General features: G+C 43.1%; 1 protein-coding gene across 2 annotated transcripts in view; it reads right to left on the bottom strand.

Annotated features, from left to right (window-relative positions):
• NCKIPSD (NCK interacting protein with SH3 domain) overlaps positions 1-12,800 on the bottom strand; it is a 94,243-nt gene that overhangs the window by 3,419 nt on the left and 78,024 nt on the right. For both annotated transcript variants that reach the window (XM_083727170.1, XM_083727169.1), the window contains 4 exons: positions 7,990-8,070; positions 6,740-6,868; positions 1,968-2,060; positions 1-173 (listed from right to left, as the gene is read on the bottom strand). In XM_083727170.1, the coding sequence (XP_083583296.1) occupies positions 1-173; positions 1,968-2,060; positions 6,740-6,868; positions 7,990-8,070 (476 nt within the window). The remainder of the gene's footprint in view (positions 174-1,967; positions 2,061-6,739; positions 6,869-7,989; positions 8,071-12,800) is intronic.

Raw genomic sequence — 12,800 nt, 5'->3', positions numbered from 1 at the left:
CTTTTCTCCGGGGGAGAGATCTGCAATCTGCCTCACAATTATGTCGATCATCACCATCATGTCTGTGTGGTAGAAGATGTTTGCCGTGTCCTTGCTGGCAAAGATGTCCTGTAGAAATTTCAGCACGGAGTGGGGCGGCTGCGGCTGGTGCTTGAAGATGCACACGGGGTCGTCTGATCACAGGTTAGAGAGAAAGAAGCTTGTTGTGACATGCATAGACACAAGCTCCCTTTAGCCGAAGGAAGCAATTTATACACAATGTGCGTGGATGGAGAGGCTTAGCTAGTTTCCGAGCAGGAAAGAAACCAGTCTCTTGAAGAGCAGAGAGATTTTCCTCCCCATTGCAGCGCTGCCCTAGGAGGAGAGAGAAAGCTTTCCACAAGTGCATTACCCTCACCTTGTATTCTCTATCAGCGCCTCTCTTTATAGAAAACTGGCATAAACTGTATTCTGACACATGGGTCATACAACTGTAACATTAAGCTTACCCCCTAAGACACCCACTTCTTCCATGGACCACTTCACTGCAGCTCCATACATGAAAAAGTGTAAGTGCAGGACATATACTCCTGCACAAGGGACAAAGACGGTAGCTGCAGGGAGGCGTTCAAGGAGAATCTTGCTTAAGTCTTGGCATTTGAGAAATAAACTCAAAGTGAGATGTCAAGAGTAAGCTTTCTAGCAACAACTAAGGATCTGAAAGGAGGCCAAGGCAAGGAGATTCAAAAGTTAAAAACAGCCTGCAGTGTGCTAAGAACATCATTTTCAGTCTGGAAAAGGGCTTAAACCAGGGATAAAGTAGAAGCATGAAACACAGGAAGTCATTTAAGAGCAAATCAACAAAGTAAAGGGAGCCTGAACACACACACAAGCAAGCAGGACCCCCATGCTCCTAAATACATTAGTCCACACAATCCTTTGTTAGGAAGGCATAGGTAGAATACTTAGGGAATTAGAGAGTGTAGGGGGAAAGCTCTCCTGCTTTAATGAAGTGCTTTACAATAGGCTCTACAGCAGACTCAACACAATGTTCAGCGCTGGCAAAGTATTCTATAGGTGGGCTACTTGAAAAGCTGGTGGGTTGGGAGAGAAAGAAAACACAACAGGATCCCCTAAGAAGCTAGACTATGGAGGTTTTTGGTTCACAGAGTGTGTCAATGGGGAAGAAAATCCAGTTGTTGAGACATACACAACCACTGGTTTCAAAATATCACTGGAGGTTGGGCACAAAGAAAATCAGTATAGATCCAAAGCTGATGACAAGACCAGTTTGTCAAACCATAAATCCTTTTGAAGGAGGGAAGGGGAAAGCAGAGGCAAAATACAGAACAAAGGTGGGGGGTGGGTGGGTCCCTTGGGTTTGTTACAGTGACTACCAAGGCTAGGAAGCATGCTTTTAAGAAGTGGGGAGGGTTATTAGGATTTCACATCAGCTACCAGATCCTTTATTCAATACCATCTTCCCTGGTTATACAGATCTCAAAATCCCTGAGAAACAGCTGCACAGAGCTTTGCACTAAATATTTATTATACAGTACTTTTATTCTGCTTCGCAACCAAGACACTCCAAAGTGATTGCAAACAGCTATTAAAAATTCAGTTTCCAAAAATACAGTTCTAAGGACACCACGGTTAAAATGTTGGGGGAGCTACACTCCAAACGGCGCTTTGTCTAGTTCTACACACCTGGAATACAGCTCTTTGGCCAGATAAGGTCACTGACTGCCGTTCTGCCACTAACTGAGCAATTACCTGCATTCCAGCAGGTCAATCTCCTTATACCACAGAGGCAGAACCGACTCCCCTGGCCTAGAAACTTTAAAAGGCAGAAAACTTCACGGGAGCTTAGAACTGTTTGCCAATTATTCCTCCTCTGCAATGTCAGCAGGTGCCACTCTTCAGATCTACTTGGCCATTAGTGCTGCCGTTTTCTCAAAACAGTAATAGGAACCTGCAGACAAACTCACCTGCACGATTCAAGAGAAGAAGAAGCTTTTCTGTGAAGGTTTTGACATTGGGGTGCTTGCTCATGGTAACCATGATCACATTATGCTCAGGCACTAGAAAATAAAACAGGCTTTATTAGAAGTGACCAGCTGCCTGTAACTGGCTTACTTACAATACCTATCAGTGATGGAAAAAAAGAGCTGGGGGGAAGACACATCTCCACTGCCCACCCCCAACTTCTGGAGTGTCGCAATGCAAAGTAGGGGTCTCTCTCTATAAGTGGAGGGTCTCTGTGCCAATCAGAATGCCGCTTATTCAGGAGCCTACAATGTGTGGGAATCTTTTATTAGTAGAGGAGGCTCCCTGCTTCATACTGGGAGGATAGCAACATGGGTAATGGTTTGTCTCTGCTTGTGTTTAAGGCTTGCAACCAAGCAGAATGACTGAACAGGGCTAGTGTTGTTTACCCCACAGTGATCACTCGACCCAGATGCACATCCCACTCCCATCAGGTCTCACAAACACATCAATATCATAATGCTGTTGCCTAAGATGGGACTGCACCAGGAATGCCATGTACAGCCACTGCAGAGCTGAAGCACGATCACAATAAAAAGGGTTGCCAAAATTATCAAAGGAATGGAGGCAAGGGACTTTTTAGTTTAGAGAAAAGGCAAGTAAGAGGAGACATGACAGAGGTGTATACAATTATGCTTGGTGTGGAGAAAGTAGATAGGGAAAGGGTGTTCTCGCATAATACTAGATGTCAAGCTGATTAATATTCTGTGGCCTTTTAAATGTGTTTGGGGGTGGCTTATGGTTTTGTTTTTGTTCTAACTACAGTGGTACCTCGGTTTACGAACTTAATCCATTCCGAAAGTCCGTTCTTAAACCAAAACTGTTCTTAAACTGAGATACGCTTTCCCTAATGAGGCCTCCTACTGCCGGTGGCCTTCCACCGTTTGGATTCCGTTCTTAGACTGAGGTAAAGTTCTCAAACCAAGACACTACTTCCGGTTTTGTGGAGTTTGTAAACCAGATTGTTCTAAAACCGGATCATTCTTAAACTGATGTAGCACTGTATTTATTTGCACTTTGACCCTGTATTTTTATATTGTGAACTGCCCTGAGATCTTTGGATGAAGGGTTGTATATTTAATAAAAGAACAAATGAAATGAAACGAAGTAACAAAGACACGGTGCAAGCAAATCAGGATGACTCTTCACTGTCATATAACTTCCTCGCGAACCAATCAGGACCAATGTTCAGTAAACAACTGACACTGTATAACCTCTGTATAAACTTTCTGTAAGCGTGTCAAGATGAATGCACAATAAATATGTCATCTGGAGAAACCCTGGCTGTAAGAAGCCTTGTTATGATGCAACCAGTGCTGTAATGTAGTTGTCCGTTAAAAATGCCATTTTCATTTTATACATGTGTCCCCTCCGCAATCTTTAGGCTGTCACCTGTATCCTCCATTTATTAGTTTTCTTTATTACTTTATACACCTGGGGGAAAAAATCAATACCACCACTTTCTTTTTAAAAAATAAAGCTTTTTGTTATTTTCATACATGAAACTACTGAATTTGCTACTAGCCATTATCAAGCATTAAAGCCCGTATTCAAAATCTGGTCGAAGATTCTAGAACAAATGTTTAACTTATACAATACACACTTCTTCATTTCTACCGTGTGCGTTTGCATCTAGTCACTACGTCAGGGGCTGTTTCAAAACAGGGGCTCACAGCTTGCTCCTGAAATAGTCATCAGGGTTTGTGCTGCAAAATTCAGCTGCAGAAATATGTCTTGCTAGGTAATGTGAAGCTCCCTGCTCTCCAGTCAGCAAACGACACCTGCTCAACCAAGAAGCCAAGATTATTCAGACAACCATATAGAAAATTGAGCTTACTTACGCTACACCACCACAGGGGATGGGAAGACGCCAGAAAGAGGCTCAGACAATGCCACGCAGTGGAGGCCCACCGCTATTTCGGCACATGCCATAATTGATGCCATTCTATCACACAGCATGGGCATGGAAGTGCAGGAGGAAGCGACAGGAGTAAGTAGTCAACAGCTCCCTTCCTCCCTGTGAAAAAGCTAGTATTTCACAGTCTGGTTTAAGTTTAATTTTGAATGTTTCATACTCACATCCCGAACAACTTGTAACGAAGGCAGCAAATGAATGCAAATGATTTTTTTTTAAAAACAACAACAACATTGAGATGGCATAGCCTCTGTCCAATCAGAGCTACCATTGGTCTGTCTGAGTCACCTGACTTTGCACCACCTACCTCCCACCCCTTGTTTCATGGACAACAATCTCATTACTATTCATGTGTAGGGAGGGATATTTTTAAGGATTTCTTTCTATTTTATTTTATGTTTTTGTGCTTTATTCCTTAAATAAAGAATCTTATTCCTTAAGATTGTGCTGCCACTTTTACATGATTTTTTTCTTCTTCATTATTTATGCTTTTTCAACTGCATGTTGCTTTGGAAGGCCTAGGATGGAAGAGATACATGCTTATAATAAGAATTTGGGCTTATTTGTTTTTGTTTCAGAACCATACAATATGGCTATGTATGAAGTGGGGAGGGAAACCCATAAGGATGGAAGAAGGCAACTGATTCTGTCTTGCCATCCCTTGCAATTTGCAAATGACCTCAACTTGCCATGGTGATGTCTTTGCCTCCATTACTGCTCCCTCCATCTGCACTTACTGAATGCTGTGTCTAATACTAGTTGGCACTCTTCGGGCAAATCAGAGCAAGACAACAGAAAGGTAGAGATGTGTCAGGGAAGAAAACGGTAGAACCTCTACATTTCGGGAAATATGTATAACATTTCAGAAAGCGTCGTGCCGAAGACAACACACACACACATACACTGAACAGGTTTCAGAGAAGCAGAATTTGTGGCCTTTTCTGCATTACACACTCTGGTGGCTTGAAAGACATAGACTTTTTTTCTTACACAAAAAGAAATGCAGCCCAAAAAGAGGCTGAGCATTATTTTGTAAGTTCTTGACTAAGTTCCAGTTTCCCACTGTACCCCAGGTGGGCACAAAATAATTCATAGAAATGCTCTGCCCGTCAGGTGAAACAGTGTAATTACTCAAACTAGCCAGCGCTCAAAGAATAAAACTGTAATGAATAAAAGGGAAGAAAAAATAGACTTAAATCCGTTTCTATTAGGTGATTAATAATGCAACAGATTTATTTATTTACACACACACTTTACTATAACCCATATCTTAATGATGTTATCCCTTAAATACTACGTGGCAAATTACTGGATGTGTTTATAGCTGCTTAATCCATTCCATTTCATGAAGCCTAGGTGGAAAGGCATCCCATGCAAAAGCAGAAAGCAATTAAGGCAAGGCCATGAGAACTTGGCAGCGCAATAATTTGCCAAGATATTCAGGATTAACAAGATGCAGCCTGATGCCACGGTGTGTTTTGACCTGCTTATGACTGCCCACTCAAAAAATTACATTAAAAAGTGCCTGCAATCACCAACAGCAAGGCTTCCCTAAGCTGCTTCCCAAAAGGCTCAGCCTGGCAGGAACAAGGGGAGATCAAGTATTCCTGGAGAAAGTGCTGCCCAGCAGAATGCCATTATAAGGAATAACCTACAATGCGTCTACAGCTAATGAAATTCACAAGGCACAGCAAGGGATAAGCAGAACACCTGCCAATCACCGAAAGGAGGAAGATGCCCAGTTAACTGCATTGCTAAGGACCCAGTACTTGTTACAACGAAGTCTCAGACTGGAATTTCCTCACAGCAACCCAGCTTTGAGTCTCCACATTTCATGGAGCACAACTATGAAAGTGCAGTTCTCACATGCGCACTTTACCTATTGGGGAACGCAGGGAGGAGGAGGATGAAACTGTTTTTGATCGTCCACAGGTTAATATTAAACAATGAGCATACAGCCAGTAGGGGGAAACACGTATAGGTGTTTATATCCTACCAATAGAAGCCTCCAAGTCAAGACAGTAGAATAGGCGTGCTCATTTTTAAAAGGGGGCCATAGATGTAGTGGGCAAAAAGGAAACCGAGTGGAAAGAGAAATGGGGGGAAGGGCATACTGTGGACATCAAAGAGGGCACAGTGCCAAACAAACCAGGACTCCTCAATGGAACAACTTCATCCACTGAAGACATACCATCAGGGAAGCATCCTACATAGAAAGCATGATCATAATGCATGACTTCAATGTGCCTCACACAGACTGGGCAAGTGTGTGTTCTGACCCAGACAAAGAGGCAAAATTTATAGACACCTCAAATGACAGTGCCCTAGAAGAGTTGGCCATGGAAGTGGCTAGAAAGAAGGTGACTGTGGATTTAATCCTGAATTGTGCCAAGATGTGTGCATGTTGCTGAGCCAATTGGAAATACTAATCACAGTGCAAAAGGAGAGCTCTGATAGGTCAGTGTAAAGTTCCAAGGGGAAAACTGCCAACCATGTTTACCAAGTTGGCAGGAAAGTTTTCCCTCTCGAGGAAGAGGTGCAGAAATGAGAGCTTGCTGGCAAGTCCGGAAGCAGTTTAAATCTCCCTTAATAATACCTGAGCTCATGTTTTCAGAAATGTAAATCTGCTCCCCTTCCACCTGTTGAGCATGGCCAAGTGTCTTATTTAAATCTGTATCTTACCCATTCCAAAACCTAGGCAGAGGCTTCTTGCAACTTAAACAAAGTACAGTGAAAGATCTTCCACAGCTCACTGCAAACCTTGGCATCATCTCAGCTGGGAAAACTTTTATTACTCACCTGGAATGTGAAGGTTAAAAGCCAGAAGAACATTAATGAACAGGTCAGGTAGCTGGTCTGTGGTGTCTGATGGCAACCCGTCTTCAATCACATCCAACAGAAACTGGACAAACTGGGAATTGAGGTGCTCTGTGCAAAATAAAATATATTTAGAAATGTTTTTGTTCTGTTGTTTTTTTTAAAGGACTCCACACGGGATGTGATTTCTGGTATGTGGAGCAAAACTATAAGGCCAGCCACTACATTTCACAAAGCCGAGTAGCAAATGAGACACTGGGGTTATTCATTTTGGGTTGTATTTAAGTCCTATTCAGAGTAGATCCACTGAAATAAATGAAACTATGTTAGTCATGTCCATGTGATAAAGACAGGAAGTCTGTATCTGATGTGCATTAAATGGATCATATTGTATTATATTCGTATTAAGTAGGTGTACAGCCGTCACCAAGGCCAAACAGTTCCACTAACTGAGGACCCAAACTAGATGATAAAAGAGGGGTAATCCAAGTATGGATCCCTGCTATGCCCTCGCCCCACCCACCTGCTGGTTAGACACAGCTTTTGGGGAGAGGGACTAGGATTGGTAGCTATGGTGCTGGGAGAGGGAGATTTAACCCCTTTCCTCTTGCATATTTTCCCTTGAAAAGTTGCTCCTCCCAAGCTGCTATTTGCCCAGAAAGGGTGGTTTACTGAGAGCCAGTGTGGTGTAGTGGTTAGAGTGCCTGGCTAGGATCTGGGAGACCAGCATTCAAATTTCCACTCAGCTATGAAACTCACTGGGTGACCTTGGGCCAGTCTCTCCTGCTCTCATCATAACCTATTGCACAGGGTTGTTTGTGGGGATAAAATGAGGAGGAGAACTATGTATGCTACTTTGAGCTCCTTGGAGGAAAGGTGGGGTATAAATGAAATAGACAGACACAGACTGTGGAAGGACGGAGTTGAAGGCTTAGGGCCATTTATCAGCTAATAAGAAAGATATGGATGCCCTCCAACAAATGTCCTGACTGATCTCGGGGAAGCTGAATTCAACACACAGTTCTGAAGGGAAGACCAAGCAAGTTTTCACTCATCTGGGCTCCATCCAGTTCTCATATTCCCTGTAAGCGTTTTGGTGAGCCGTTTCCCAGACTGTGGAGAGCAATCTCGGATCAAGCTGTCTCTCTTTAATTATAGGTTTAAAAAACTGCAGAAATCCTCTGCTCAGTGGCAGCTTGCCATCCACCCCCTGTGGTGGAGCTTTTTCTCACCATAGTGATGATATGGCAGCGGTTCTCCCATACAGAATATCATAGCCAGCACCAAAGCAGAGTAGCACATCTTCTGATGGTCTGGAAAAGAAAGCCACGAGTTCAGTTACACCTGCGCCAGGGCACATGCTCATGCGATCTAAACATGGCAGGCATCTAGAACAGCAATTGAAGGAAGGCAGCTGGCTTGCTTGCAGGTCTGCTCTCTTTCTTCCCTAAGGCAAAATTTCTGCCACATTGAAAAAAGTCAAGATGGAAAAAGAGATTATACAATGAATGCAGTAGATCAGAAGATATGCGTTACATTTCCGGCATGGTGTCAGCTCTTAAACAGATACTGTATTGGCCTGAATATAAGCCGCAACCGCATATAAGCCGCACTTTTAAAATTCAAGGGGGGGGGGGGGAGAAAAAAAGACAATACCCAAATACCCAAATATAAGCTGCTCCCTTAAAATTCCACAGGGACTCACACCCATTCTGTTTTACCGTATGTGTTTCAGCAACGATATCATAACAGCCAATTTTTGTAAGGTCGCAAATTTAAGCCACATATTAACTTTTCACAGTCGAATTTTTTTTGGGGGGGAGTGTGGCTTATATTTGGGCCAATACAGTACATTTCTCTCAATATTTGATACCGTCAACAAAGTCTTGAGTCTTGAAGTGGAGTATGCAAGGGCTACATGCAGAACTGTTAAGTTTAAAAATAGGGAATTTGCCCACTGCCAGATGTTGCTGTATAATTCTCACCATCCCCAACTCCTGACCATGCTGGCTAAAGCTGATGGGACTTGGAGTTGAACAAGATCTGGAGGTCCACAGGTTCCTCATCTCTAGTCCAAAGACCAGAATGTCACTGCAAAAGGCAAGGGCCAAGCTCCACATCTGCTGGGTTTTTCTTTTTTCTACAATCCTTGTTCTATGTTAATTCTAACTGAACTTTCAGATGTCCATTCTGTCTGGTTAAGGCAACAGAGTTTGATTTCTGCAGGGCAAGGATAGGAAATCTGTGGCCCTTCAGATGTTGTTGGACTCCAAGTCCCACCAGCCCCAATGGTAAAGGACGAGTTGTAGCCCATCAACACCTAAGAGTCACCCCTGCTGTTGAGCAAAATGATAGCGACTTACTCCTTACTGCAAAGGGTGCCTCCATCCATTGGCTCTAATAGCACAAACAAAATCGGCAGTAGAGGAAAGAGTCTATTCATTCCCTGCTTTCATATTTCCTAATTCCGATCACCTCTTGCCCAATAGATTTCAGATTGGTGAAATTGACTAGACCAATTTTACACAAATGAAGTTCACTGTGGAGGATAAACTTGTTTTTCAAGGTTGGTTAAGGCATTAGAGCACACATTTAAAGAAAAATGGATTTAATAAAAATTCCTGGTCTTAACTTGTTACTGATGCACATCGGGACAGGACCTCTTCTCCTATTTCTTTGACTGCTAATTGTATTGTAGTATTAAATTCTGATTTGATTGCTTTTTAATAAAACAGGGGGTATGGCACATTATCAAATGCTGTGCTGGAGAAGAATAGACTTCTGCTTGCCCAGAGAAATTTCACCGCTCTTCTCCCCACCCCACTTCCCAGAGCCTTCCACGGACCTCAGAGTCTTCTCCAAAAGGTATGGGGAGCCTCTGGAACAGATTTTGGGGTAGTGGGGGAGGCGATGCAAGGGGGAAGAGGGAAAGGGGAGGTTCTGGGCACGATTGGAAATTTGCTCACACATTAAATTCTGCCCTTTGTATATGGATTTGTTTGTTTGCTTTGCTGTTAATTGTGTTGAGCGTCTAAGTGAAAGAAAAGCAGGACAATTTAAAAAATATAATACAACTGGGTTAAACAGCTTCCCCTACCCCAAATAGTATTTCAAGATCTCACATATATTGTAATTTGGTTTGTTGGGTTTTTTTACAGCCGTTCCTGTAGAACACATTTCTTTCCTATAAATCAGCAATAGTTTGGCTACAAGTCACCTGAGATTCAGACTATTCCAGGTGTGCGTTTTCGCTTCCTTTCCAGTGCACATTTGTACCTCATGCATCAACCTGTCCTGCAGCCTGCTAGTATAGCACAATTTTCACTGGCAGCATCTATACATGAGCGCTCCACAGAATCACAGCCACTGCCTTTCCTGAATCTTAATTAGTTGGCATGTTCCAGTAGGGGTTTAAATAAGAAACGCCACATGATAGGGCATATGGCCACAATGAAATATGCACTGCACTGTTTACAAGAGATCATTAAAGCATGGAGAGGTTTACACAGCCTAGTTATTATGTGCAGCGATGAATAACCCAGTAAAAGTTGGCTCATTTCTGTATAGGCCAATACTTCGGTTATGTACTCTATGTGACGATTAGCAGGAAAGTACTTGGACTTCGAAAGTGTGGATTTGTCCATTTCTCTCTCAACATGTTTTGTTTCCCAGGTGGGTCCCAACTTTCATCTGGCACAACCATCCCCCTCCGCTGGATGTGACCACCAGTTAAGCAGATGAACATAAGAATTTGTGGCAGGGTTGGACACAGGCTTCCCTGAAGCTCCAGAACAGGTTAGGGAGCGCCAATGTTTCACAGGTACCTCGCTCTGTTATTTTACCAGCAAATGTGCCATCCTGGGGGAAGCTCTCGTGTCCAGACACCACCAGCTTTGTTTATGGGTGCAGCTGCCTGGGAGAAGGCCTTTGGCTGCCTGGGAAAGGAGTCAAGGAGCAGAAGCCCCAGTTAGCCAAGAGAAAGGAGAAAGAAACTGGGGGAAATGATACATGATCTGACAATACATCAACAACCCAAAAGCACCCTAAAACTAAAACAAGGAAAGAGCAGAACAATGAAACATGTTCTGCTGTATAGGGTCTCTGCTATTCAAATAGCACGCCCGCCAGTGTATGGGGATTCTAGGCAAGGAACTATTTGGGGCTGATGGGCCTTCTAAAGATATCAAGCCATCACTGCAGCAGGTGCTTTGGTTTTGCACTGGGCAGCAATGTACTGGTTTTGCACTGGGCAGCAAAGTGGCAACGTACAAGCTGCCACTGGCCACTGCTACCATCTTCTCTGGTATTGTACCCGGTAGCAGTTACTCGCAGAGGAATGAAAAGAGCTAAGGCAATTAAAGATTTGTAAGAAATATATATGGAATGCTATATATGGAACTGAATAATTCAATTATTCAGTGCATGCTAAATTCATTGATACAAAACCTTAAGATTGTTCTGAGCACATAGTTCATTTCTCTTAAGCCACGGCAAAATGGTGCGTCCTTAGCAAATTTGACCAGTCACTTTTCTATCCTGAGCATATTAAAGGAGAAGGGGAAAGGGTTACCAGTAGCTCTATGAAGACTAAAAAACCACGATTCAACCCAATTCACTTTGAAGACACAATTCACCAGGGGGGACCTATGATGACTGACACTACACACAAACTGAGGCCAGTTTATGAAGGGCAGAGGAAATGAAAACTGCATTACCCAGAGTTTTGAGTCAGCTTGAATGTTTTCTGAACTTAACCACAAAGCCAATCCTCTGGACTGCAAATGCAACAAAGGAAGATTAGGACTTTGGAAGGGCTTGAAAAGTGAAGCTCATAAAAAAGGATAGAGCAAAAGAAAAATGTGGAACTGACAGCAGTGTTGTGTCTCTATGTAGCAATGACAAGGGACAGTTGATTACAGGAGTGAATTATAAACAGAATTGTTCTAGTTAATACTGCCTTGCTGTGTCTTATAATAAGCTTCCCCCCAAAAATACCATGTGGAAAAGATTTGCAGACTAGAAGCACCACAGGAAAGTGGCTGTCCAGGGTCAAGAAGCTTCTAGCAGAAAAAGTTGGACAGCAGCCAAGGTGCTTGCATCAGCACAAGGGGAAAGCATTATTTCATCAAAAGCATCCAGAATCCATGCAGAGAGCTTTAGCCTCCAGTATTCCTCTTTAAGCACCAGGCAGGATCCAATGGAACGCTTGCTTCTGGCTTGACAACAATCCCCAGCCGCCTGAGAGTTGGCATGGATTGCTCTGCTCTTTGCCATCCGCAAAAGGGATTAGATGCTCTGCAGTCTATCAGAAGACAGATCAGCCTCGATTCCCAAGTTCCAAGCAACAAAGTAAGCCTCTATCACTCCAGCACTCAAGGTCATTTTTCATGAGAGAATCTGTTTACAGTTTTGTGACAGCAACAGCAGAAAAAGAAAAAGAAATCATCTAAGCACTGTTGCACAAAATGGCCCCTGGAAAGAAAGAAATGGCTGACATGGACCGGTGGCAAAGTATTCACTGCCCCTTGCCACTTTTTCATTGTCTCGGTGATCAGTCCTGTTTCATTGTGAAGTGTTATTTCAAATGAACTGGTAACTGACATGAAGGGAAAGCGCTGGATAGTTTTGGCTGTCAAAATCACATACCTGTCAAGGTCTGCCATTGCTAACACATGAGCAATAGTGTGTGTGCAAGATGAATGCTCCTCAGATGTGCTGTGTGGGGATAGAAAATGCTCAAGCTGAAAATAAACGTGACAGGAGGGCATGGGGCAGAATACCTTTCCAGAAGCAGATGCTTCAGTCAAACGAAAACATATGTAATATTTATAATCTAGTCTTATGGTCTGTTCCCTTAGCAGCTTATTTGTATTGTATTTGAAGCGCGCAGAATTGAAAAACAAAACTGTTAGGGAGCAATTGCACAAAAGCTAGTTAATACTAACCAGGAAGCAACTACTGGCCACAAAGCCAGAGGCTGACTCTAGAAGATTGGAAGGTACTATCTGTAGGGAGATCACAAAGGAACAGCCCAGGGCAGCTA

Source organism: Podarcis gaigeae, assembly GCF_964106915.1.
Source record: "Podarcis gaigeae genome assembly, chromosome: 2".
NCBI lineage: Eukaryota > Metazoa > Chordata > Lepidosauria > Squamata > Lacertidae > Podarcis > Podarcis gaigeae.
Note: the sequence above shows the minus strand (reverse complement) of the source record. Positions and strands in the feature narration are given on the sequence as shown.